At 52.5% G+C, this 26,231-nt stretch overlaps 2 protein-coding genes across 6 annotated transcripts in view; one reads left to right on the forward strand and one right to left on the reverse strand.

The window, feature by feature from the left end:
- The first annotated feature begins 85 nt into the window (after nt 1-85).
- On the forward strand, nt 86-18,192 carry LOC148218223 (uncharacterized). 4 transcript variants are annotated; one of them, XM_088157966.1, is made up of 4 exons: nt 11,419-11,718; nt 11,816-11,887; nt 11,976-12,047; nt 17,296-18,192. In XM_088157966.1, the coding sequence occupies exon 4, from the start codon at nt 17,306-17,308 to the stop codon at nt 17,960-17,962; it is 657 nt and encodes a 218-aa protein (XP_088014092.1). In that variant the 5' UTR covers nt 11,419-11,718; nt 11,816-11,887; nt 11,976-12,047; nt 17,296-17,305; the 3' UTR covers nt 17,963-18,192. The 4 variants fall into 4 exon arrangements, with proteins under 4 accessions (XP_088014094.1, XP_088014092.1, XP_088014093.1 ...); XM_088157967.1 differs by lacking the exon at nt 11,976-12,047; XM_088157968.1 differs by lacking the exons at nt 11,419-11,718; nt 11,816-11,887; nt 11,976-12,047 and adding an exon at nt 86-902.
- LOC148218224 (uncharacterized) overlaps nt 14,722-26,231 on the reverse strand; it is a 14,118-nt gene continuing 2,608 nt past the window's right edge. The window contains exon 2 of one of the 2 annotated variants that reach the window (XM_088157965.1): nt 14,722-16,478. In XM_088157965.1, coding sequence (XP_088014091.1) covers nt 15,021-15,794 — 774 coding nt within the window. In that variant the 5' untranslated portion in view covers nt 15,795-16,478 and the 3' untranslated portion in view covers nt 14,722-15,020. The remainder of the gene's footprint in view (nt 16,479-26,231) is intronic. The other variant, XR_015800562.1, reaches the window with a different exon arrangement.

The following is a 26,231-nucleotide window of genomic DNA, read 5'->3' on the forward strand; positions in this document are numbered from 1 at the left end:
CTTTGGACAGAAAAACACCTTTGCCAGATGATGTGACTTAACAAGGCAAACAGAACTTACACACAATGGATATATTAAAGCTAAACATGCAGAGTCCCATTTCACAATCATCATCATTTATTTTCTGTTCATTTTGTATTGAGAAGGGTGAGAACTGTATCTCAGATCCCCTGGCTAGTTTGGTGCCATAGCCACTGATTACCTGTCCTTTCTAATTATCTGTCCTTTCTGTAGTTCCTCTGGCCATTTGTTGCTCTTTGATCGCTGCCTCCTTCACCTGATTTTTATATTTTTCTGGATTTGTGGGGGTTTTTATATGGGTTTTTATTTTTTCTTGGTGGTTGTTTTGTTTGCCTGCTTTGTTGGGTCACAGTTTTAGTTTTGTTATTTGGTTGGGGTTTTTTCCAGTTACCAGTAGGAATCAGCTTGTGATTTGGATTGTAAAGTTTTGAAGACAGGTGTTGCACATAAAGGTTGTTTTTGTTTTTAAAGTCATCTCTCACACAGCTCTGCAAGGCCCTGTGACTTTGAGGACTGTGGGCTCTCAGACAGCAAATTGTGCATGAATAGGAGACTTGTAGTTCCTATCTGCATTACACACAGCAAAATGTAAAGTGTTTGGAATGGGATCAATTCTAACCTTTTTTTTTTATTTTTTTTTTTTTTTTTTTTTTTTTTTTTTATTTGCTGCCATGCCATAAATTGTGTCAGATTCATCAGTGAACTCGGTTCTTCCAGGATGGAGTGTGCAAGGATAATCCCTTAGCTCCTGTGTGGAGCTGGTGTGCACCAGGCCAGACACAGCACTGTCATCCACAGCCAGCCTCTGTCTGCACAGAGAGCAGGGAGCTGCAGCTCTGAGGAACTCAGGGCTTAGTGAGCAAACACACCAAATCCCTCAGGTAGATCAGTTACTTTACTGGACTATTTGTTGCTATGTATTTAGTATATATTTATTTATAGTATATGCTGCTGGTATATTTTTATATCCCCACCCAAAGCTGAAAAAAAAGAACCCTGGCAGTTTGCTTTAGCTGTGAAGTCAAGAGACTCATTTCAACAGGTTCCAGCTTTGCTCCTTGTTTGAATTCAAAGCAAGCAAAAACCTCTTCTGTTGGTCACATCAAACCAGCATAAGTCTGTGAAAGACAGAAGAGTGTAAAAATTAGTTCATTTTCTAGTACTTACAGTCTTCTAACTCAGCCATGGGATAATTATGCCATAATTCACTAGATCAAATAACTGATAAAAGCAATAGAAAAGAAATTTTTTTAAAGCTAGGTTTAAAAAAAATGGATTAATTTCATAAACAAAACCATGTAGTAAAAATACAGTAATTTAAACTTCTCAAAGCCCTTTGATAATGGAGCCCTGCACCCTAGTCATGTGCAGTGCAGCCTCAGCTGTCCCTTTGAGCCCAGAGCTGCCAAGGATCAGGGCTGGGATGAGCCTTCACCCAAAAGTGAATCCAAAATCAGTCGAGAACAGGGCTCACACACAGAGCAAAGTCTCAAGACCAAAGCCAAACCTCCATTGGGTTGGATTTGTTTAAACACTGAATTGTAGAAAATTTGCTCATCCTGCAATGTCACTGTTACCATGAAACTTTACATGAGCTGCTAAATAACCACATTCCCATCCTGAAATGCATTCCCAAATATTGTTGTGAACTTGCTCTGCCTCTGCCCGCTGCTCCTGGGGCTGCTCTTGGCCACGCAGCCTCAGTGGGAGCCAGCACTGGCTGCAGCCCCAGCGGGCTCCCCAGGACAAGGCCCAGCAATTAAGAGGCCAATTAAAGCACTGGGCAACAGCAGAACCCTTATCAGAGTTATTTGGACAACAGGGACTTGCCACAGCTCCACAGCAGCATGACCATGAGCCAGGCTACCAATGCAATGAGCAGAGTTTTAATAAAACTGCGGAGAAAAATCAGCAACTTACCGTCCTATCTGATAGAGCTTCCGAATGCCAAAATAGCAGCAGAGCAGGACAAGTGGCACAGTGAACATTGTCACTACTGTGCCGATCATGCAGGACCTGCGCACATCCTGGGGGCAGACAATTCTTGGAAGGCGCTCTGGATCCTGAGCATCTATTCCTGTTTCAGGGATAACATCTGTGTGAGCAATGGGGAGCGTGAGCCCGTGCTGTGCTCCACTGCTGAGCTGGCAGCTCGCTGCATACGGCCAGGACGTTCTCTGTTTGCCCCAGAGCTGGGGCCTGCAGGCACCTTGGCACCCCTTGGCACAGGCTGTGCCACCCAACAAAGCCCAGGAGGCCGGGAGGAGAGCCCGGGGCCAGCGCAGCTGCTTGGGCAGTCGCTGCTTCCAGGGAGCCGCGCCCAACCCATCCCTGAGCAGCCACTGCCAGCCCCGACCCTCCCTGCCCCGTGACAGCTCCCCCAGCCCAAGGGGACAGAGCCAGGCCCTGTCAGGACACACTGGAGCCCTGCTCTCCCCCTCTGCCCTTTCCCCACCATGGTCACCCCTTGCAGCCCCGCCCAAGTTTTGGGCGGTGTCTCCCACGGAGGGATCCCAGCAGGATTGCTCAGCCTGGCTGAGCCTGGCACAGCAATCACCTTCTGTGGCTCTGCCTGGCATCTCCTCCCTTTGTGTACCAGGGGCTGGCACGGAGCCATTGCTTTCTCCAGGAAGCGCTGCCTTCACCAAGGCCTTTTGGTCCACCTCTGGAGAAAGGAAGAGGCACAGCTGGATCAGATGGAATCATTCCCCATTGGGGAGGGGGCATCTTCAGTAAGTAATATTTGTCCAAGACATGGATAAGGATCAGGAGAAGGCCCAGGCTCTTGGGGTTGCCACGGGGCCTTCCCTCCTCCAAAGAGCCACCCCTCCTGATCTAGCCTGAGGCCAGGAAATTTCAGGGGATCTCAGGGTGTGCATGGCCCGTGGAGCACTTTGGGCTCCCTGTCAGCTGATGCCAAATGCCTTCCTGCGGAGACAGGGGAGAAGCTGCAGCCAGGCCAGGCTGGGAAACAGCCCTGCAGGCTGTGACAGCAGCAGTGGGACAGCGAGGCTGCCATGGATCCCTTCCTGCTGTGCCGGGCTCGGCGTGTCCAGATGTGCAGAGAAAGCCCCCGGCTGCTGAGTGTCAGGAGAAGGCTGAGAGAAATTCACCCACCATGGCATCTCTCCGGATCACTCAGTGTCTGGTCCGTGTATTTCGATGCCTTCAGGAACTGATTGTCTCCTGTAGGTTCATTCATCCCTCTCGGAGGACCTTAGGAGAAAGTATTTCAATTCTCCCATGAATGGATCCCACAACAGCAGTGCTTAGCCTGTGGGCTCAGCAGGGACACACTACTCACCCCTGCCATGGGAGCTGGGCTTGTGTGCAGCAACCAGCCCTGGAGTTTGAAAAGTGCTCCCTGCAGACACACCTGTAACTCAACAGCCACAGAAGCTTCTGTCACCTGGCACCTGCCAGCTTGTCAAAGATTATTCTTTGGTGGAAAGCTGAGAAGATACCTGCAGGAGGCTCCAGAGGCTGCAAATCTGCATGAAGCCAAGCTGCTGGAATAACATTCCTAGCACGCTCACCTAGAAGGAAGCACAGATGAGAACCATTTCCATGGTGTGCTGGGATCCCCTTCTGCCTTAGGGAACTGGGCACTGCAAGGGGGTCGGGTAAGGCTGTGGGAGCCAGATGTGAATGGACATGGCCAAAGCTGCAGAAGGGCCTGGGGAGCTCTGGGCTGGCTCTGGTCACTCTGCACACTCTTTCCATGCCCTGTGCAAATCCTTGGCAGGGAGGCAGCAGCAGAGATGTCAGCTCAAGGCTCAGCAGGACTCAGGCCCAGAGGCACAGCAATTACCTCCTGTGACTATCCCTGACATCGCCTCCCTTCCTGCAGCAGAGGCTGCCAATGAGCCACTGTTTCCTCTGGGAAACTCAGCCTTCTGCACAGCCTGTCCTTCCATCTCTGGAGAAAGGAAAAGTGACAGATGGATCAGATGGAGCTGTTCCCCACTGGGGATCGGGCATCTTCAGGAGGCAAAGCTTGTCAAAGATATTTATAAGGATTAGGAGAAAGGCCAGGTTATTGGGGCTGGCCAGGGCCTCCCTCCTCCAAACTGCCACCCCTCCTGATGTGCTGGGAGACCAGGAAATTTCAGGGGACCTCAGGATGTGCATGGCCCATGGAGCACTTTGGGCTCCTTTTCAGGTGATGCCAAAGGCCTTCCTGCAGAGACAGGGGAGAAGCTGCAGCCAGGCCAGGCTGGGAAACAGCCCTGCAGGCTGTGACAGCAGCAGTGGGACAGCGAGGCTGCCATGGATCCCTTCCTGCTGTGCCGGGCTCGGCGTGTCCAGATGTGCAGAGAAAGCCCCCGGCTGCTGAGTGTCAGGAGAAGGCTGAGGGAAATGCACCCACCACGGCGTCTCTGCAGATCACTCAGCATCTGGTCCATGTATATGGATGCCTTCAGAGACTGCTTGTCTCCTGTAAGCTTGTTCCTCCCTCTCGGAGGACCTTAGGAGAAAGTATTTCCATTTCAGATGAATGGATCCCACAACAGCAGTGCTCAGCCTGTGGGCTCAGCAGGGACACACTACTCACCCCTGCCATGGGAGCCGGGCTTGTGTGCAGCAACCAGCTCTGGAGTTTGAAAAGTGCTCCCTGCAGACACACCTGTAACTCAACAGCCACAGAAGCTTCTGTCACCTGGTTCCTGCCAGCTTGTCAAAGATTATTCTTTGGTGGAAAGCTGAGAAGATACCTGCAGGAGGCTCCAGAGGCTGCAAATCTGCATGAATCCAAGCTGCTGGAATAACATTCCTAGCACTCTCACCTAGAGGGGAGCACAGATGAGAACCATTTCCATGGTGTGCTGGGATCCCCTTCTGCCTTAGGGAACTGGGCACTGCAAGGGGGTTGGGTAAGGCTGTGGGAACCAGATATGAACGGACATGGTCAAAGCTGCAGAAGGGCCTGGGGAGCTCTGGGCTGGCTCTGGTCACTCTGCACACTCTTTCCATGCCCTGTTCAACATCCCTGGAGGAGCAGTTGCAGCACCCATGGCCTCTGGGGATTCTATCAGTCCTCAAGAGGAAAACCGCCCTAAATCCTTGGGGAACACTGCAGCAGGCAGTGCCACAAACATCCCACCCAACCTCCCTCCCTCCTCCTGCTGGGCCAGCTCCCCCAGTCCAAGGGAACAGAGCCAGGCCCTGTCAGGACACACTGGAGCCCTGCTCTCCCCCTCTGCCCTTTCCCCACCATGGTCACCCCTTGCAGCCCCTCCCAGGTTTTGGGCGGTGCCTCCCACGGAGGGATCCCAGCAGGATTGCTCAGTACCCGAGTGCCCTGAGCCTTCTCGGGATAATTCCTCTGGGCTGTGCCGGTTTTGTCCGGCCTGTGCCGGCACTGCCAAGCAGCAGAGATGGCTGCGCAAAGGCTCAGCAGGGCTCAGGCTCAAAGGCTCAGCAATTACCTCCTGTGACTGTGCCTGGCAGTCAGGGGAGAAAGGACTCCCTGGAGCTGCCAGCAGCTCTGAACCCAGCCCCGGCCAGGGCCAGGGCTTGGCAGCGGCAGTGGGAGCAGCTCAGGCTGCCTGGGGCTGGCAAAGGAGCCACACAAGGCACAGCCTTGGGGCATAGCCCTGGGCCCTTCCCTTCCCTCTCTGCTCTTCTCCGTGGCTGCACAGGGATTGCATTGCACACGGGAAGAGGATTGACAGCTTAATGCTCCTTCCTCCCACTGACAGCAATCCTGTGGTATCAGTCAGGGCTCCAGAAGGGAGCAGGGCAAAGATTCCAGAATACCTCAACCCTGGGAGTATTTAAAGGGAAACATGACAGGAATGAGCACTTGCCACAGTGACAGAGATTATTTTGTCAGGAAAGGCACACTGAGAACTTGCCTCCACCATGCTCTAGAACCTTCATCCTGTCATTCACCAGTTTTTCAAAATAATCCATGTCACCATCCCAGCCTAGAAGGAAGCACAGACGAGAACCATTTCCATGGTTTTCTGGGATCCCCTTCTGCCTTAGGGAACTGGGCACTGCAAGGGGGTCGGGTAAGGCTGTGGGAGCCAGATGTGAATGGAACATGGCCAAAGCTGCAGAGGGGCCTGGGGAGCTCTGGGCTGGCTCTGGTCACTCTCCACACTCTTTCCATGCCCTGTTCAACATCCCTGGAAGAGAAACCGAGCCAGCCCAGGGCCCCTGCAGACTCTCTCCCTCCCACAGAGGAAAACCTCCCTAAAGCCCTATGGAAAACCATCCCCAACGCTTCCTGGGGAGAAGGGAGCGCTGTTCCAGGAAAGGGGAGCCAGGCCCCCAGCTCACCTGCTCCCTGTGCTCTCCACGGAGCTGCCTGGGCAGCCCTGGCAGGCAGGGCCAGTGCCAGGAGGAGCAGGAGGAAGAGGCGCAGAGCCAGGGCCATGGTGCCTTGCCCTGTGCCAGTCGCGCAGCTCTTGCTGCCCCCGCTGTCCTGACACCGCTGTCCCAATGTCAGCACCACTGCCGCCGCTGCTGCCGCAGCAGTTGTGCTCAAGGCCTGACTGCTCGGTGCCTGTGGTGCTGTGCAACCACGGGGCTCTGGCACCTCTGGGACCTCACAGCCTGCTGTGACCTCAGCCTGCTGTGACCCCAGAGCCTGCTGTGACCTCATGGCCTTAGCTGTGCCCCCGGAGTGCACCCCCATCTGCACGAATGCACTGCCCTGATTGTAAATGTTTTGCTCCATCAAAGGCCATTGCTTAGCAAAACCTTTGTTTTGCCTGCTGACACTGCTGGTCAGGCTGTGTCTCTGGAGATGCTCTCCATGGCTCCCCTCTTTTCCTGGGTGTGCCACTGGTGGAGGTCCAGTCCCAGATGATGCCACTGACGGAGATGTGCCCCCAGCCCAGGGACGCTCAGCACGGGCTCCCCCAGCCCCTCGGGGCCCCGTTAATGGTCACAGCAGCTCCTGCCTGGCTCCTGCCTGCCCGCACCGTGGGCATCCATGGCTGCTCCTGGACATGGAGCTCAGCCAGTGCTGGTGCCGTGTGGGCTGTGCTGGTGGTACCACCTGGACACAGCGGTGACAGCTCCATCTCTTTATTGAAACAGAAACCATGGGCCAAATCCTGCCCTGGCACGGGGTAGGGGGGGCAGAGTGGTGGCACCTTCAGTATCATTTGGAAGGCAGGTCAGGGGGTTTTGGCCGTGGAGGAGGTGGCCGTGGTGGTGTCAGTTGGGTATGGAAGGTGCTGAACTGGTTCTCGGGTTGCTGGACAAGTGGGGATGGGCTGGGAGGGGGTGGAGACATCTTGGACATCCCCGTGGGGAGTGGAGGTGGTTCAGGGATTCCTGCAGGCAGTGGAGGTGGCACTGGGATCTCCACATGGATCGGATGTTTCCTCCTTGATGGCAGCTGTTCTGGGGCCGTCCTCCCAGGGCTTTTCATGGGGCTGCCAGGGTTCTCATCACTGCTGGAGGAGCTGCTCAAGTTGTCTGGCTCTGAAATCCAGCCACCATCCTTCAGCTGCTGTCCAGAGGTGCGACTGTGGAGAGAGGAGTGGGTGAGGCCCCAGCTCACACAGGGACCCTCCTGCACAACAGGGCCCAGAGCTGGCAAGGCTACCCAGCACGGCTGGAGCTGCTGGCACACCTTGGCTCAGCTGGACAGCTGCCCCTCAAAGCCCTGGCGAGCAGGGGATGGCTCTGGGCAAGGGTCCCTGGCCAGGAGCGGGCCCCAGAGCACGTCTGCCTTCCAAGGGCGATCTGGTCCCTGCTCTTTCTCCTCCCCACCTTGCTCTGCCTCTGCCCGCTGCTCCTGGGGCTGCTCTTGGCCACACAGCCTCAGTGGGAGCCAGCACTGGCTGCAGCCCCAGCGGGCTCCCCAGGACAAGGCCCAGCAATTAAGAGGCCAATTAAAGCACTGGGCAGCAGCAGAACCCTCAGCAGAACTATGTGGACAACCACTGACCATCCACAACTCCACAGCAGCCTCACTGGGAGTGTTTCCTATCAGCTGCCTTTAAAGAAGCTGGAGGGTGGAGATCAACAACAACAACAATAACAACAACAACAACTTACTGTTTGCTTTCCTTTCTTTCCACCACCGGAACCCGACATAGCACAGGACCATGGAAAGTGGCACAGTGAACATTGTCACTACTGTGCCGATCATGCAGGACCTGCGCACATCCTGGGGGCAGACAATTCTTGGGGTGCTCGGTGGATTTTCGGCATCTGTATCTGACTTGCCAATCCCTTCTGTGGGAGCAATGGGGAGCGTGAGCCCGTGCTGTGCTCCACTGCTGAGCTGGCAGCTCGCTGCATACGGCCAGGACGTTCTCTGTTTGCCCCAGAGCTGGGGCCTGCAGGCACCTTGGCACCCCTTGGCACAGGCTGTGCTACCCAACAAAGCCCAGGAGGCCGGGAGGAGAGCCCGGGGCCAGCGCAGCTGCTTGGGCAGTCGCTGCTTCCAGGGAGCCGCGCCCAACCCATCCCTGAGCAGCCACTGCCAGCCCCGACCCTCCCTGCCCCGTGACAGCTCCCCCAGCCCACAGAATGGATCCCACAACAGCAGTGCTCAGCCTGTGGGCTCAGCAGGGACACACCACTCACCCCTGCTATGGGAACTGGGCTTGTGTGCAGCAACCAACAAAGGAGCTTGGAAAGTGCTTTGCCCAAGGGGGCAGACTGTCAAAGAGTCTACAGCCAGGAAAGAGATTGTCCCAGGAATTGTGTGTTGCTCTTCTTCCCTGCAGTCGGTCCCAGAAACATCCCTCAGACTGCTGTGTAAATGCCCACACGTGGTCTGATAAGCCCCCCTGCTTTTGCAGTTTGCACTCAGAAACTTTGCAACAAATCCACCAATAAATTCCAGGTCACCTCTGTGAATTGCACACTACAGTTTCCTTCATTTATTCCCAATACCTGGATGCTTCTGTATATAGTAATGGTCTTGAGGATCTCTCATCCTTTTCAATGATTTTTTAATATTGAGACAGATGAAACAGCCTTATTGTTTTTAGTTATGGCAGATCTGAGGTTTTTGGGGTTTTGGTTTTTTGGTGGGTTTTTTGTTGTTGTTGTTTTCTTGTTTTGTTTTGTTTTGTTTTGTTTTGGTTTTGTTTTTGTTTTGTTTTTTGTTTTGTTTTGTTTTGTTTTTCTTTACATGATGGTTTACTTATAAATCCACACATAAACTTATTTTTATTTAGGTTTTTTTGTTCCCAAGCAATTATTTTGACAATCTGTCATTCACGTCTTAGTTAATCTTCCATATATGAACAATTTTGACTCTGTTTTTGTAGAAATAGAATGGTCTCAGAAAGCTGTATTTTTAATTTTGTTGACATTCTCTCTCCCTGCTCCCAGCTTTTACTACAATCCTTTTTGAAACATCCCTGAGGAGAGGTAGAATTATTTGGGAAATACTTGGCTGTGTAACAGATTGCCTGTGTAATGGATTATTATTTTTAGTGCTATAAACCTACATTGCTTCAAGCTTCACAGCCACAGTCCTGATTTGTTGCTCACTGCATGGATGCCTGTTTGAATTAAAACAATGTTTGTGAGGCAGCTGAAGAGCTTAGACCTCAGAGATTAAAATTCCTGGGAGGAGGAAGAAAGGATAAAATCCCGTTTCAAAGGCTGTTTTTCATTTCTAGTATGCCAGAAGTATGGTAGACTACACCTGCCTTCAAATGTCATTTAATTACAGAAAAACTCTCGACAGTGCCAGACACCAGGACAAATTAGTCAGCACTTGGCCTCACAATGCATCAGCCTTAATTCCAGTGAGAGGTAGGTTTTAATTGGAGTCAGATTAGAGCAAATCAACACTGTGTGAATGGCAAAGGGAATTTGCTTGTGAGCGGATGAATATGTCCCGCTCAATAATGAACAAAATTTGCCTTTACTTGGAAGAAAGTAAACATGAAGCAATGCATATTTGGGTTTTATCCAGTGATAAATGGGGCAAGAAGCTGTAACAACTTACCTGTTTTACATAACACAAGAACTGACACAGCCAATAGCACACCCACATAAAGGGATATTCAGGACATTCCTTTGTTTCTTAACAAGAAATGGGCAGACAAAATGCTGGCATTTATCTGAACTGGAAGTCGTTTTCCTCTCCTGTTTCTGTTTGAGCACACTGTCTGTTGTTTGCAGACTTCACTGTCCAGCCCATCAATCCTCTCTTGGCCAATTGCTAAATGGCACAACTACCAAAATACAGGTGCCAGCATCGTCACCCCAGCATTAATCCAGCGCTGCTTTGAAGGTGCACAGGAGCACAGAATGGCTTGAGTTGGAAGGGACATTTAAAGGCCATCTGATCCAATGCCCTGCAGTGAGCAGGGACACCTTTAACTAGATCAGGTTGCCCAAAGCATGAGCTTGAATGTCTGCAGAGATGGTTGCCCACCTCTCCGGGTAACCTGTGCCAGGGTTTCAAAACCCACAGTGTAAAAAACGTCTTTCTCATGTCTAGTCTGAATCTACTGTCTTTTAGATTAAAGCCATTACCCTTCGGTCTTGTGACAACAGGCTCCACTAAAAATTCTGTCCTATCTTTTTTACAAGGTCCCTTAAGGTACTGAAAGGCAGCAATCAGGTCTCCCTGGAGCCTTCTCTCTTCCAGGATGAACACCCCCAGCTTCCCAGCCTGTTTCCAAAGCAGAGAGGCTCCAGCCCTCAGATCATTTTGTGCCTTCTCTGGACTAGCTCCAACAGGACCATGTCCTTCCTGTGTTGGGACCCAGAGCTGGATGCAGTACTCCAGGTGGGGTCTCATCAGACCAGAGGGGTGGAATTACCTCCTTCAACATTCACTCCTTTGGATGTGTCATTGCTGGCTCATGCCCAGCCTCTCATCTAGCAGCACCCACAAGCCCTTCTTGGCAGAGCTGCTCTCCATCCCTTCATCCCCCAGGCTGTGAGATCAGCTGGACTGGGACTGTGTCACAGCCCTTGGACAGAGCTGCTGGGCAGGATGAGCTCCCTCCCAAAGAACATAGATCCCACTCCCCACAAAATTCCACCCTCGCTGTGAGGTCACAGCAGGCTGTGAGGTCCCAGAGGTGCCAGAGCCCCTTGGTTGCACAGCACCACAGGCACCGATCAGTCAGGCCTTGAGCGCAACTGCTGCGGCAGCAGCGGCGGCGGCGGCAGTGGTGCTGACATTGGGACAGCGGTGTCAGGACAGCGGGGGCAGCAAGAGCTGCGCGACTGGCACAGGGCAAGGCACCATGGCCCTGGCTCTGCGCCTCTTCCTCCTGCTCCTCCTGGCACTGGCCCTGCCTGCCAGGGCTGCCCAGGCAGCTCCGTGGAGAGCACAGGGAGCAGGTGAGCTGGGGGCCTGGCTCCCCTTTCCTGGGACAGCGCTCCCTTCTCCCCAGGAAGCGTTGGGGATGGTTTTCCATAGGGCTTTAGGGAGGTTTTCCTCTGTGGGAGGGAGAGAGTCTGCAGGGGCCCTGGGCTGGCCTGGTTTCCCCTCCAGGGATGTTGAACAGGGCATGGAAAGAGTGTGCAGAGTGACCAGAGCTACCATAGAGCTCCCCAGGCCCCTCTGCAGCTTTGGCCATGTCCATTCACACCTGGTTCCCACAGCCTCACCCTATGCATACACATGAAGTGCAACTATTTTGCTCTAAGGTCTTCCAAAATCCAAGAGCCAAGACACAGGAGACCAGAAATCTCTGGAGGCTGCCAAACATCTGGACCAAATGCTAAGTGATCTGGAGAGACACCGTGGTGGGTGTATTTCCCTTCCTTGCACTGCCCAGCTCCCTATGGTGGAAGGGGATCCCAGCACACCATGGAAATGCTTCTGATCTGTGCTTCCTTCTAGGTGACATTCCTGGGAAGGCTTCTCAAGGAAGTTGGGTGGAAGATGATTTGGAACTCTTGGGAGCTTCTGCAGGTAAGTTCTTAACTTCCCCTCACAGCAAAATCATTAGCAACCTGGCAGAAACCAGGTGACAGAAGCTTCTGTGGCTGTTGAGTTACAGGTGTGTCTGCAGGGAGCACTTTGGCAGTTCCAGGGCTGGATGCTGTGCACAAACCCAGTTCCCATGGCAAGGGTGAGTGGTGTGTCCCTGCTGAGCCCACAGGCTGAGCACTGCTGTTGTGGGATCCATTCTGTGGGCTGGGGGAGCTGTCACGGGGCAGGGAGGGTCGGGGCTGGCAGTGGCTGCTCAGGGATGGGTTGGGCGCGGCTCCCTGGAAGCAGCGACTGCCCAAGCAGCTGCGCTGGCCCCGGGCTCTCCTCCCGGCCTCCTGGGCTTTGTTGGGTAGCACAGCCTGTGCCAAGGGGTGCCAAGGTGCCTGCAGGCCCCAGCTCTGGGGCAAACAGAGAACGTCCTGGCCGTATGCAGCGAGCTGCCAGCTCAGCAGTGGAGCACAGCACGGGCTCACGCTCCCCATTGCTCCCACAGAAGGGATTGGCAAGTCAGATACAGATGCCGAAAATCCACCGAGCACCCCAAGAATTGTCTGCCCCCAGGATGTGCGCAGGTCCTGCATGATCGGCACAGTAGTGACAATGTTCACTGTGCCACTTTCCATGGTCCTGTGCTATGTCGGGTTCCGGTGGTGGAAGGAAAGGAAAGCAAACAGTAAGTTGTTGTTGTTGTTATTGTTGTTGTTGTTGATCTCCACCCTCCAGCTTCTTTAAAGGCAGCTGATAGGAAACACTCCCAGTGAGGCTGCTGTGGAGTTGTGGATGGTCAGTGGTTGTCCACATAGTTCTGCTGAGGGTTCTGCTGCTGCCCAGTGCTTTAATTGGCCTCTTAATTGCTGGGCCTTGTCCTGGGGAGCCCGCTGGGGCTGCAGCCAGTGCTGGCTCCCACTGAGGCTGTGTGGCCAAGAGCAGCCCCAGGAGCAGCGGGCAGAGGCAGAGCAAGGTGGGGAGGAGAAAGAGCAGGGACCAGATCGCCCTTGGAAGGCAGACGTGCTCTGGGGCCCGCTCCTGGCCAGGGACCCTTGCCCAGAGCCATCCCCTGCTCGCCAGGGCTTTGAGGGGCAGCTGTCCAGCTGAGCCAAGGTGTGCCAGCAGCTCCAGCCGTGCTGGGTAGCCTTGCCAGCTCTGGGCCCTGCTGTGCAGGAGGGTCCCTGTGTGAGCTGGGGCCTCACCCACTCCTCTCTCCACACTCGCCCTGCTGCAGCTCCACCATCCCGGTCAGGGAGGCCCGACTCTCCCTCGCCCCCAGGGAGCCCAAGGACCGTCCGGTTTGACAGTTCTCACACACGGCCTCAGCAGCAGCAGTCGCCCAGGAAAGCAGAGCACCAGCCTTCCCTGCCTCCCCCACGGCCCCCCAGCCCGGCCGTGAAGCGGAAGCCCCCCGAGATCCCCCCACCTCCTCCCCTGCCCAGCCAGCCACCCTGGTCCAGCTAGGACTGACACTGGGCCAGCCACGGCAGGACTTGGGCCGGCAACAGCTTGGGGCATCTGCTCTTCTCTACAAATAACACGTGTTACCTATGGATAACATCCAGAGGCAGTTTTCATACTGTTGTGCCTTCAAGAGGAAGGGTTGAAGATTCTTCCCATGCCCTGCCTCATCCTTTGCTGTTTTGATTTTCATACACCTGGGCCCTGGCTGAATCTTTTCAAAGAACATTTTAAGCACTGCATGTTTTACCTCACTTCTCAAGGGAAAGCAATAAAAAAATTTCTTCAGTTCAGACCTCATTTTTAGTGTGGTTGGCCACCCACATTTTGAGCAACTAATTTTCCTTGGTACCTCTTCCTTTTTCCTTACTATCTATAAAACGTACATCTGGACATGAAAATCACCACTATTACTGAGATTCACCTCAAAGTCCAGAGGACAATCTAGCACAAAATATTCTCCCTGTGTACTGCACAACAAGAAATATTCCGAGGAAAATACAGTGGCAGCTGAGGCTTGTGGAACTCCCAGAACACTGAGCCTGCACAGGAGGCAAACAGCCCTGGCAGTGCCTGAGGGGACTTCTCCTCACAGACCCCTCTCAAAGTGTGTCACTTCAGCAGGGGAAGGCTTTCAAACCTTTGCCTTTCCTTTCTCCTGTGCTAAAATTTAAGGCTCCTCCTGAGAAAATACTGAGCTACAAACAATTCTCCATTCCTCAACAAAGCTACTCAGGTGCTCTACCTAAGAAAGAGCAAAACTAAAGGTGGTCAGAAATTTCCCATCAAGGCCTATTTGCAGAGAAACCCCACCATATGGGAGCAAATATTTATTAGCATCAGTTCACTCAAAAGAAACCAAACTCTGTATTAAGCAGCGTTTTAAACGAAGTTGAATTATTTTTCCTCACATATCAGCTGGACTGGTTTGCTCCTTTTTTGTCCTAGAGAGAATATTAGAACGATTTGCTCTTGACAGGACTCCCTGGGTGGCCCCCAGGCCTGGCTCCTCACCACGCCTTGCCTGGGCTGTTAACGCAGCCTGTCAGCACCACCTGACTTTGGCAGCCTGTTCAGACCTCGGGCACGGCTGGTGCCACGGTCCCCTCTGGTGTCACGGTCCCCTCTGGCTCCTGGCGTGTCCCTGCTGCTGGATGAGCCCTGCTCGTGCCGTGCCTGCGTTCAACAATGCTGGTCCTGCTCCCCAGGCAAAGAGAGACCAAAATCACTGCTTTGGGCAGCTCGTTTCAACAAGTTTAACGCTTACTCATCTCTAACACAGACATCTTAACATCCACATACCAACACCAGAAAGTCACCTCATCTACAGAGATGAGGAAGCCTGAGCAAACAGAAGATCGGAGTTCAAGCACATGGGGTTTTTTATTTAGTGGAAGCACTCACTCGTTCACAAGCCTTACTTGTCAAACTGGATTGTGCGATGCTATTGTCTTGCTTGTGTTAGAGAGAAACCAGGGAGAAATTAGCTAAGAAATAAGAACCACACTTGGGGCTCAGGCTTGGCAGACAAAGGGAGCAGGGCGGCACCTGCCCGCTTTGCCCGAGTCCCTGCTCCTGCCGGATAAAGGCGGACGCGGCTCCGTGCGGGGCGAGCCGGGCGCTCCGTGCCGGGGCCGGGGCCGAGCGCTCGGGCGGGCGGCGCTCAGGATGCTCGGGTACCGCCGCGGGCCGGGCGGGCGCGAAGGAGCCGCCTGAGGGCTGGGACCCCTCCGGGCGGCCGGCCCGGCGCACGCAGTGGCTGCTCAGCGCCCTCGCCCACCGCCCCGGGCTGGAGCGCGGCGTGGAGAACGAGATGGTCGTGCTGGCCAGCGGCCCGGAGCAGTCCTTGCAGGAGATCTTCCAGCATCGGGACTGCGCCGGGCCGGGCCGCATCCCCGGCGAGGAGTCCTGCACGCTGTGCCGGGCGCTGGGGCCGGAGGAGGCGGCGGAACCCGAGGAGTGCGCGGGGCTGTGGGACGGGCTCTGGACCGAGCTCACCTTCCGCCAGCTCCACGCGCGGCTCTGCGGCCACTTCAGCACCCGCGCGGGGCCGCGGCTGCCGCTGGGCCGGGAGGGCGAGCACATCGAGAGCCACATCCGCCCGCGCAGCCCCCGCCGAGTCCGAGCGGCGGCCGCCGGGGCCCTGCTCCCGAGAGCGCTGCGAGGAGATGGTGGCGCTGGAGCGGGCCGAGGAGCGCATGGCCGAGCTGCAGCAGGAGAAGGGCAGCCTGCGGCAGCTGCTGGAGGACGTGCGGGCCGCCCTGCAGAGCAGCGATGCGCGGTGCCCGGCGCTGCGGCTGAGTCCAGGCCGGCTTCTGCACCGCGCTCCCGGCGGCGGCTCAGGTGGCCCCGAGCGCTTCAGGAGAGATGCTGCTCTCGGAAAGTCAGTGTTTAGAACACCTCCACCTCCGGACTGAGACCGAAGTTGCTCGTTCATCCTCGGTATTAACTTTCTAGCAAAGTTTAGTTACAAGGGAGGCTTTTAGGAGAAATGTAAGGCATCGGTGTGCCATTAAATATATTTGTGATGAGCACTGTTCAAAGTGTAGGGGAATTGAGCTTAACAATCCCACGTGTCCAATGCTGCTGCTGCTTCTCCTGCACGTGCAGCCAGGATGTGCTGATAGTAGATGCTGGGTATGCACTGCTGCAGGGTTTTTCCTGAAGTAAGAAAGAACTTTGGGATTCTTACCTGCACAAGCACGTGCAGTGCCTCAGTCATAAGTGCCTCAGAAATATCAGAAGTGTCTCTTCTTCAGAGTGTGGTCACAAGGGTTCAGAGTTGGAGCCAGTTCTGCGGGCAGGCTGATGAATAGTCTGGGGCTCCTCTGCAGAGCCCCATACATTCTGGGGCTGCTTTCTGCTGGTTCTGCTGGACTGGCTCGAGTGAAATACACACCCAATTAACAACAGTTAAATTACTCTGGCATGAAACCGTGTGGAACAGGCAGAGCAGTGAAGGGCAGCATGGACCAGTTGTTCTGGCAGGTCTGACGAGGTCTGGTTTGATACAGCACTCACAGAACTCTGCTCCACCTGTGACACTTCCACTTGCAACAGATGACTGTTCCTCTTCACAATATCCAGCAAGGCAGGTCAAAGACACTTTTACCATTTTCATCTGCAAAAGGGAGAGGAAATCAGCAGCAAACATGAAATAACCAGTCAGAGGTCCCGGGAAGAATCAAAAGAACAAAGAGTGGTGGAAAAAGCAGGTGGAGCAGTGATCCTTATCTGTGTGGGAGATATCCTCTGCTAATGGGCCATCTGGTAAAACCATGTGGGGCAGTGTTCTTTATCTTTCCCACAACCCATCCTTCCTCCAGGAAGATATCTTCTGTTAATGGGCCATTGAGTGCCACTGCATGACTGATAAAATTCCATCATCCCATTGGGAGATGCTCCAGCCAGGGAGAGGAGCCAAGCCTTTCCTACCTAGATAAAATCTGAGAGTTGGAACACCAAGGCAGCCCTTACCCACTGGTTTCCAGAGGACAAGAGCTACCAGACCTTTCTTACAGCATCTCTACTACAACAAGACCACTTCATTGGGACTGCTACCACCACCCTAACTAGCGGGGTATCAGGTTGTATTCTGATTCTGTCAGTTGTTTTCTTTTGTACTATTGCATGTATTATTTTTCTCTTCTCTTTTTTCCTATAAAATTGTATTTCTGAACTGGAGTCTCTCACTGGCTTTGCTTTCAAACCAGCACACGTTTGGAGGGGATTTTGGCTGAATCTATATTTTTGGGGAGTTTTTGATCCATGTCTTAAAGTCTGGAGGATTTTGGGTGGGAATCTTGGTGTGTGGGAGGTTATTACAGACACAAGATGCTCAATGACTTCCAGACACGAACTTGGGCGAGGAGGAACACCCAGTTTATGGAGCTCTCTTCTTGTTATTTCCCCCTAAACCAGGAATTTTCATTCCTCAGGTGTGCAGGGATGGAGGAGGCAGAAAAGCCCCGGAGATCTTTAAGGAGGAGGGGCTGCAAACCCAGCCCAGGGAGCTGCGAGGAGGAAAGACCCTCCCTGAGCCGGGAAGGTGGACGGAGATCCAGGCAGAGCTCAGAGCTGGTGGAGAAGCCTCATGGAGGGAAGAAGCCCTACAAGTGCTTGGAATGTGGGAAGAGTTTCAGGTGGACCTCCGAGCTAATCCAACACCAGAGGATGCACACTGTGGAGAAGCCCTTCGAGTGTGGGGAATGTGGGAAGAGCTTCAGAGACAGGTCCCATCTGATCCGGCACCAGGTGATCCACACTGGGGAACAGCCCTACACCTGCTTGGAATGTGGGATGAGCTTTGGGTGGAGCTCTGCCCTGAGAAAACACCAGCGCATCCACACCGGGGAGAGGCCCTACGAGTGTCCCAAGTGTGGGAAGAGGTTTCACACCAGCTCCAATTTCCTCCTACATGAGCGGATTCACACAGAGGAGAGGCCCTTCCGCTGCCCCGACTGCTGGAAGGGATTCAATCTCAACTCCACCCTCACTGTCCACCGGCGCATGCACACTGGGGAGAGGCCCTACGAGGATCCTGAGTGTGGGAAGAGCTTCTCACACAGCTCTAACTTGACCCAACACCAACGTAGGCACCACTAAGGGAAGCCTTTTGAGTGCCCCAAGTGTGGGAAGAGCTTCATGCTCTGCTCCAGCTGCATCCCCCATGGGAGGATCAGTGTTGGATGATCCCCAGTGACCCCCGTTGGGCAGAGCCCTGGTGATCCCTGGTCCTGGTGATCCCCATTTGGTGGGGGAAGGGGTTGGAGATATTTCTTTCACTTCTCCTTGTACTTCTGTGATTTGGTTGTAATAAATTCCGTTGCTGTGCCCAGGCTGGGTCTGTTGTTCCCATGCAAGTGCACGGGGGGGATCTCTCCCATTGCTTCTCTCAACTCCCAGGCTTCTCATCAGCCAATCAGAGAAAGCGCCGAAATAATTGAGCCAATCAGAGCGCGCGGCGCTGATGACTCCTCAGGCAGTCCCAGAGCGCCCAGAGCTCCTCACCTGGACTCCACCCGCGCCCCGCCCCCCGCGCCCCCCGCCAGGAGAATTTGGGGAGGGGGAGGTGTCAGAGCCTGCCCGGCACTGGCCATGGGGCGTGTGGGGCAGCTGGGGCCCTACTGGTGCCACTGGGAGCCCCCCGGGCTGGGGTTGCGGAGCTCTGGGGTGAGCGGGAGGGGCGGGAAGGTGTCCCGATCCGCTGTTAATCGAGGCGGGAGTCGTGATGATTCGTTTTGATCTCAGAGTTACAAAAGACAACAACAGAAGGACAAATCAGTTTGCTCAAAAAATATTGCACTTTATTGAGGGCAAACAACTCAGTTTTGTGATAGAAGGAGAGTTAAAGAGAGAGAGAGAGAAATGGGTGAATCATGGTTTTAAAAAGTTAAGATTTTTGCTAAGGGTAAAAGTAGTTTCCATGACCAAGATGTAAGTTAGGTAGGTAAATGGTAAGTTAATAATTACTAGATGCTTAGGCTAGAGCTAATTGGTATAATTATCTGCTATTATGAATTTATGTATAGAAGAACGTAAAATAATAAACCATTAATCACAAAGCACCAGGCCTTGGCTTGTTCCAGGGCGTCACAGAGACCTGATGAAGACTCTCCCAACTTCATCCATTGAGACCACTGACCCATTTCCCATTTCGAGACCACCGACCCAATTCAAGAGAAGAACTGCCACGCATGAAGGACGAATGGGCTCATTTTAATATGGGATGGGGATGGGAGGTGCTGGGGTTATGCATATGTATTGTATGTAAGATCTTGGGCAATAAATAGAGGGCAAAGAACCTTGTTCAGGGCGGTCACTCCTTTCGGAGGTGACTCCCGTGCTTGTGAATAAACACACCACTTTTTAACTTTAATTAGTTACAGGGTCTCTGTCCGTGATTATTCCGGTTTTTAAGGATTCAGGCCCCGGCTCAGGGGGTAGCACAGCCCCCCCGTTCCCCGCTGTGGCGCTTTCCCACCCCCCTTTCGGGTGGCTGCAGCCCCCGCTGCTCAGCGCCGCCGGCTCAGGCTCCCGTTCTCCCCGCGGGGCCCGGAGCTCCCCCCCCGCCGTCTGCTGCCCGACTTGGGAGCTGCCTCTGCACTGCAGCCACAGGCGGCTGTGCGCTCATTTCGTCCCAAATCATTTTCGGTGATGATTATCCACTTCTTCACTGATTTGAGGCTTATCAGCTGTTGCAGACGCTGGGATGATGGTACAATGTTGTAGTGATTGGTAATCCTGTAATTTCACATGTGTTATTAATTATATCTGTTATCAGAAATGTTTTGCATTGTTGTATCTGAATTATTCCTGATTGCTGTAAGTTTTTGGTTTTACTATATATATTGTTTTGTTTTGATGTTCCCTTCATGTTCATGGCAAGAGTCACGCATGCTGTTTTTAAAACAAAGAAGGGGAAATTAACCCCTAAGAAAATATGAACAGTGCAATATTTATACAAAAAAAAAGAAAATATTTTTACGTAAGGCTCATCAATTGAATTTACAAAGACTAATTAATTCATTAACTTAAGGAGAAGATACGCATGTGTTTCTATCATCAACAAGTTCAAAGTAGTCACCTGTTCATTCAGCCAAACATGAGTTGCCTCCAAGAAAATTAAGCCCATTGAGAAGAAAAAGAACCTAATCACAAATTCAGCCTTCGTGGCCAAAACAAAACCAGAAGTAGGAGTGCCAAGACATGGCTGTGCCTGGAAATTTAGAGGCAAATTGCCAACAAAAGCCTTGTGTCAACATCATGGTATAGTGTTCCTACTAACCTTCTTCAGTTATTCCCTGTTCCAGGATCCAAGAGCACATTCAGTGATGTCAAAGATCAACATTTCCAGCTAATGGACTATTTGGACTTTAAAGCAATGCTCATTTCTTTCCATTTCCCTAGGACACACTGGACATTATTCTTTTGTTTCCTCATGCTGTGAAACCCTGTGTCCATGACATGATAGAATTTGCTAAGTTTTGTTGATTGTAATCGGTCTTTTGTGTATCTTATCCCATATCTAAGAGATAACCAGTAATAACCTTAATGAGATAACACCCTCACAAGAGAGAGCTATATTAATATCAGAACATATGAGCCTTTTCTGAATTAACAAAAAAGGGTGAGATGTTGCAGTCAGGTAGACAAATTATAAAAGGCTTCATAAAATCAGGTCTTGCTCTCTGCTAATTAATAGCTAGCCTGTCACTTCTTCTATGTGCAGCTAAGTAACTTGCTTGTTCCCAGGTGAAAACAATCTTAAACCTGAAAACAATTAACACAACAAGCTATTCTGGTAAGAGAACCATTTGCACCTGCAAGAAATAAGAAATCTGTCCTGCTGGGGACAAGGACGTTCATTCCCTTCCAGGAGCCCAATGCCCGGCTGGGGCTCCAGGGCAGGGGGTCCTTGAGCAGCTGCCCCAGAACCTCCGCCAGGGTCTCCCAGCGCAGCCGGAGCCGCTCGGCCTGGGGTCCCCAAAGGCCTCAGCGAGCCCCAAGTCCCTGCCAGGAACCCTCAACTCCCTCCAAGCCAGCATCTCCCACAGCCCCTGCAAGTTCCCCCCATGGCACCGGCCGTGGCCGTGTCCCCACATGTCACTGGCCATGTCCCACCATGTCCTCACCCATGGCTGTGTCCCCACCATGTTTCCATCCCTGTCACTGTCTCCCACATCTCCATCCCCATGGATGGCCACATCCCCCTCCATGTCCATGTGTACCCATGTCACTCTTCATGTCTGTGTCCCACCATGTCATTGTCCCCCCATTTCCCCACCCATGTCTCAGTTCAGTGTCTTTATTTTTACCCAGTGTTGGATGTTTTAAAGGGATGAAGAGAAATGAAGAGCAAATCAAAGCCAAAAGAAAAGGATTTCTATGTCCGTGCTGGCTGAGGATCCACGTGCTTGGGTGGGAGGGAAGAACCTTTTCTGAAGGGGTTTCCACCCCACTGTCTCCAAAATCTTGGTCTTTGCCCCAATCCATCACCATTTTGTTGTGGAAGACACCCTTTAGTAATAGGAAATCAAAATTGTGAGATCACTGAGATTGGAAAGGACCTCCAAGACCATTCAGTATTCCTGGATGCCACCACAAGATAGGAGTGAACACAGAAGATTTCCTAGGGTTGAAAGTCAACAAATCTGCTCTCCCCAAGGAATTCCCTGTCGCCGGTGGGACCCTCCGTGAGACCCCAAAATTGCCCAAGCAGTTCTTGGCAACAAGGCACGCTTGTAAGCCTTGCCCACATAAAATTTTGCTTGCAAAGTGCCTTCTGAGCCAGAAGAGATAATGATCGGAATAAAAATATAGGATTTTTTCCATATCTTTATTCTACGAAGGGGTCCAGTCTATCCAGTCTAGCATATTCAACAGGTGGGGTTTCTAAGGGGTTTTTATATGTTTTGAAGGTTTTACATTTTGCACCAATTACCAAGGGAATTCTAAAACTGACCAATCTACAAAGGACTTTAGGTAAGAAACTAACCAATTAATTCACGAGGAAAATGGACCACTAATATTACAAAAAGATAACATGAGGGTCTACCAAGGGGGGCAGAATATCTTTTGGCATTCGTCTCTCTGAGCAAGCAATTTTTCATCTTAAAGATATCGTTTTCCATGGGGCCCTTTCCAAAGACACAGAGAGGGTGTCTGCTTTGGGAATGGTTTCTGCTCCCTCCACAATTCCCAATGTCAGTTCGGGTCCCAGTGGAATTTCCTGCCCCTGCATTCATCCACATGTCCACAGGGAGAGAGGATGATGCAGAGCCCCCCCAGCCAGGTGTCTTCCCAACACGGATCATCAGGACCACGGATCACCAGGGCTCTGCCCAATGGGGGTCACTGGGGATCATCCAACACCAATCCTCCCATGGGGGATGGAGCTGGAGCAGAACAGAAGCTCTTCCCGAATTCAGGGCACTCTCAGGGCTACCCTTCGTGGAGCGTCCGTTGGTGTTGGGTCAATGCTGAGCTCCTGGAGAACCTCTTCCCACACTCAGGACACTCGTAGGGCCTCTCCCCAGTGTGGATGCGCCGGTGCCTGATGAGGGTGCCATTTTCCTTGAAGCCCTTCCCGCAGTCGGGGCAGCGGAAGGGCCTCTCCTCTGTGTGAATCCGCTCATGTTTGAGGAGATCAGAGCTGGTCTTAAAACTCTTCCCACACATAGGACACTTGTAGGGCCTCTCCCCAGTGTGGATGCGCTGGTGCTTTCTCAGGTCAGAGCTCCATCCAAAGCTATTCCCACATTCCAAGCAGGTGTAGGGCCGTTCCCCTGTGTGGATCACCTGGTGCTGGATCAGGCTGGAGCTGTTTCTGAAGCTCTTCCCACATTTCCCACACTCATAGGGCTTTTCCCCAGTGTGGATCCTCTGGTGCCGGATCAGGCTGGAGCTCCACCTGAAACCCTTCCCACATTCCAAGCACTCGTGGGGCTTCTCCCATCCAGGAGGCTTCTCCACCAGCTCTGAGCTCCGCCTGGATCTCCGGCCACCTTCCCGGCACAAGGAGGGTTTTTCCTCCTTGCAGCTCCCTGGGTTAGGTTTGCAGCCCCTCCTCCTGCGAGAACGCTGGGGCTTTTCCTCCTCCTTCTGCCCATGCATTGGGAAAGAAAAATCCTGGTTTGGGGGGGGAAAAAAAAAAAAGAGAGCTTTGTGCTGGGGGTTCTGTTTTGACCAAGCAGAACTCACAAAGTCATTGCACATCTTCTATCTGTAAAGATGTCCAAAATACCAAATCTACAAACATCATGACAAACACATCAAAAACTACCCAAACAGCAAGATTCAGCCAAAATCCCCTCCAAAATCAGCCAGCGCAAAAAACCCAAAGTACCAACTTTTAGCCAAATAAAGCTCACAAAAACCAAGATTCACCTGTGAAAATTGTCGATCCCCCTCCCCTGTCACCTGCTGCATGTGGGGGGAACACCACTTCTAGGGCTTGGCAGGGAGGCTGCACATACAGGGATGGGTGGAACATTGTGCTGTTTCCTGTTTCTACGCTTACTGCACCTCCTGTGTCCCTACTCTTCCTCATACTCCTGTTCCTCCTACTATTCCTCCTTCTCTTGCACAATCCCATCTTCTCCTTCCACGTGCATCGTTTGACCATTTTGTTTTTGAACCCTGCTTCTCCTTCCGCTCTCCTGCTGCCCCCAAGCCCAGTATCCACTGCCGGCTCCCTCTTCCCCCCAAACCCACAGCATCCCAGCGCAGGGGCAGCGATGGAGCTGGGGCAGCTCGAGCTGGGGCAGCGCTGGGCTCTCGGCCGCTCCCGCCCGCACTCGCTCCCCACTGCAGCCGCTGCCGCCACCACAGCGCGGGGGGGCCCGGCCTTGGCGCTCCTCCCCTCCCACCTCCCCAAATTCCCCTGCCGGGGGGCGCTGGGGCCCGGGCCGGGCGCAGGTGGCTCCAGGTGGGCAACGCTGGGAGCTGCGGCTCTGCCTGGACACTGCTGCGTCATCACCGCCGCGCGCTCTCATTGGCTCAGCGCTGCCCGAGGGGCGGGGCTGCACCAAGCCGGGACACCCTGCTCCAGGGGGGATGGCCCCAAAACGGGGGACCCCCATGCAAGGAACAACAGCAAAGGGTCTCTGCAAACACATGCTGCGAATCCGCTTGGACACAGGGCCGGGGACGTGGACATAAGGAAGGGACAGCAGAAGCCATCAGGGTCAGAAAATGTTATTAATTGACCACACAGACTGCTGCTCAGCTAAGGTCCTGCTCAATTCATGAACTCCCAGAAGAAGCACAAAAACTTGACAGAGCCATGAATATCACTAGCTATACAAAAGTGGGGTGCATATTAAGGCAGCCCAAGCACCCAGGGGCTCTCAGATCCTTACACCATCTTCAACCAGGTGCCCTCCTCACACTGCCACCGTTGATGGCAAAGATGCTTTCTGGGGGATGGCCACTTACACAGGATGGTAAAATGTATTTTGCCTTTGAGTGGGAACAAGAGGTAGAAGGGAAAATGGGAAAGACATGGACGGTCCTTCTGCAGGGATGCACGGAAGCACCAGCCTTATTCGGGCAAGCCTTGCAGAAGATATCACAAGAATTTACCCCACCCCCAGGGATTGGGTTAATGCAGGATGTGGATGACTTGCTGCAATCAGGAGGACAAGAAGGGGCAGAAGAAGTCTCTGTGAAATAACTTAATGTTCAGGCTAAAAAGCATCTTTGAGTATTTGGGAAAAAAAAGTACAAATGCTGGAGAAAAAGGTTAAATATTTGGGACATATTTTGACTGCAGGTTTCTGGTGTATTGACCCAGAGAGAGACCAGGGAAGCTCAGAAGTCATCCAGGACTAAAAAGGATTTGTAAGAAGTCTGAGGATTAACAGGAAATTGCAGGATCTGGATTGAGGATTCTCTGTTCTAGCCAGAACACTGTATACTTTTTAACACTAGATAGCATCAATGTTGTGGTAGGGACATGAGAAATGGAACAAAACTTAAGAAAATGAAATAAACAAATGATTGATGCCGCAGTCGTGGCTCTACCAGACTCAGGAAAAAAAATTAATTGTATGTGGATGTTAAACAGGGCCATGCCAAAGGAATTCTTGTGCTAAAATGGTTAGCCCAGTGGCCAGAGTGGCCTCACTGTCTGTAGAATTGTGCAGCCACAGCTTTAGTGGGACCTGAGGCCCAAAAACTGATGGCAGGAGATCTCCTGTTGTTGAAGTCTGGCACCAAGTGAAAGCTGTGATAACCAAAGGAGCCTCTACATGGATGAGCAGTGCTCGGTGATCACAGAATGAAACTTGTTCAGTGGCACAGGAGGATTTAGAATTGAGGACAGGGGAAGGGTTTAACCCAGGCTCCTGTTTGAACAGCCTGCACAGGGGGCTGGGAAGAATCCCATGACTGCATTCAAGTGACAGAGCTCCAGAGCCAGGCTGGGAGTGATTTAGGAGACATTCCCTGGCCTGAGGGACAAAATGTGCTTATGGATGGCTCTTCAAGGGCAGGAGAAGGGAAAAGAGCTCTAAGACAAGCTCTGATGAAGGAAAGGGAATTAGACCAAGTACAGGTTACCGCCTGCATGGTCAGCTCAACCGGCAGAGCTGGGTGTGCTTGGAAGAGCCTGGCACTTAAATGCCCTGAGCAGGAAGGCTCAAATATCTTCTGGTAACAGCATGGCAGCTAACAGGGTGACAAAAGCAATTCTGACTTCTTCTGTTGAGTCGACTGCTGCTGTACTTGAGACAGAAAACACAGCACTCGCTGATCCATGTAAAAAAGCCTTTATTTTTCTGACTACTTCTTACGTAGCTTTCTTAATGTTCCCAGGCTAGCGGCTGTGATTGGTTCCAAGTTTAGGCTGCTCAGCACTCTGAACAATAGCCCCTGCAGCTTAGGATGGAACTCATTGGGTTACATCCTCGTCTATCTTCAATTCTGTCCTACCTGAGTTCTCTCTCCTGTCTGTTAGGCCAGGCCGCTTCTCTTATCAGTGGCCAAATTCACTGCCCAGTGTAAGCCAGCTAACACTGTGACATTCCTCAACAATCACTGGATTGTTTATTAATGTATTCCTAAAACAAATAATTCCAAGATAAAGGATTGTGGAAAAAACAGACTCTCAGATGGGGAACTCATTTTACAGGAAAAACCCTTCAGGGGGTTATGGCTGCTTTAGGAATACAATGGGACCTCCACAAGCCCTGGCACCCACAGAGCTCTGGGCAGGTAGAAAGAAGGAATGGGGAAATAAAGAAACACCTTTGGAAGCTGGTGAGAGAAACCAAGATGCCATGGATACAGCTTTTGCCATTGGCTTGGGCAAGAATAAGAGGCAGACCCAGGGCAGATATTCAATTATTTCCCTTGGAATCGATCTTTGGAA

The sequence above is a fragment of the Sturnus vulgaris genome, unplaced genomic scaffold (assembly GCF_052056855.1).
Source record: "Sturnus vulgaris isolate bStuVul1 unplaced genomic scaffold, bStuVul1.hap1 Scaffold_194, whole genome shotgun sequence".
NCBI lineage: Eukaryota > Metazoa > Chordata > Aves > Passeriformes > Sturnidae > Sturnus > Sturnus vulgaris.

What these genes read in the sequence shown, in the direction of transcription:
- LOC148218223 (XM_088157968.1), top strand. Translation starts at nt 17,306, where the DNA reads ATGGAGGAGGCAGAAAAGCCCCGGAGATCTTTAAGGAGGAGGGGCTGC.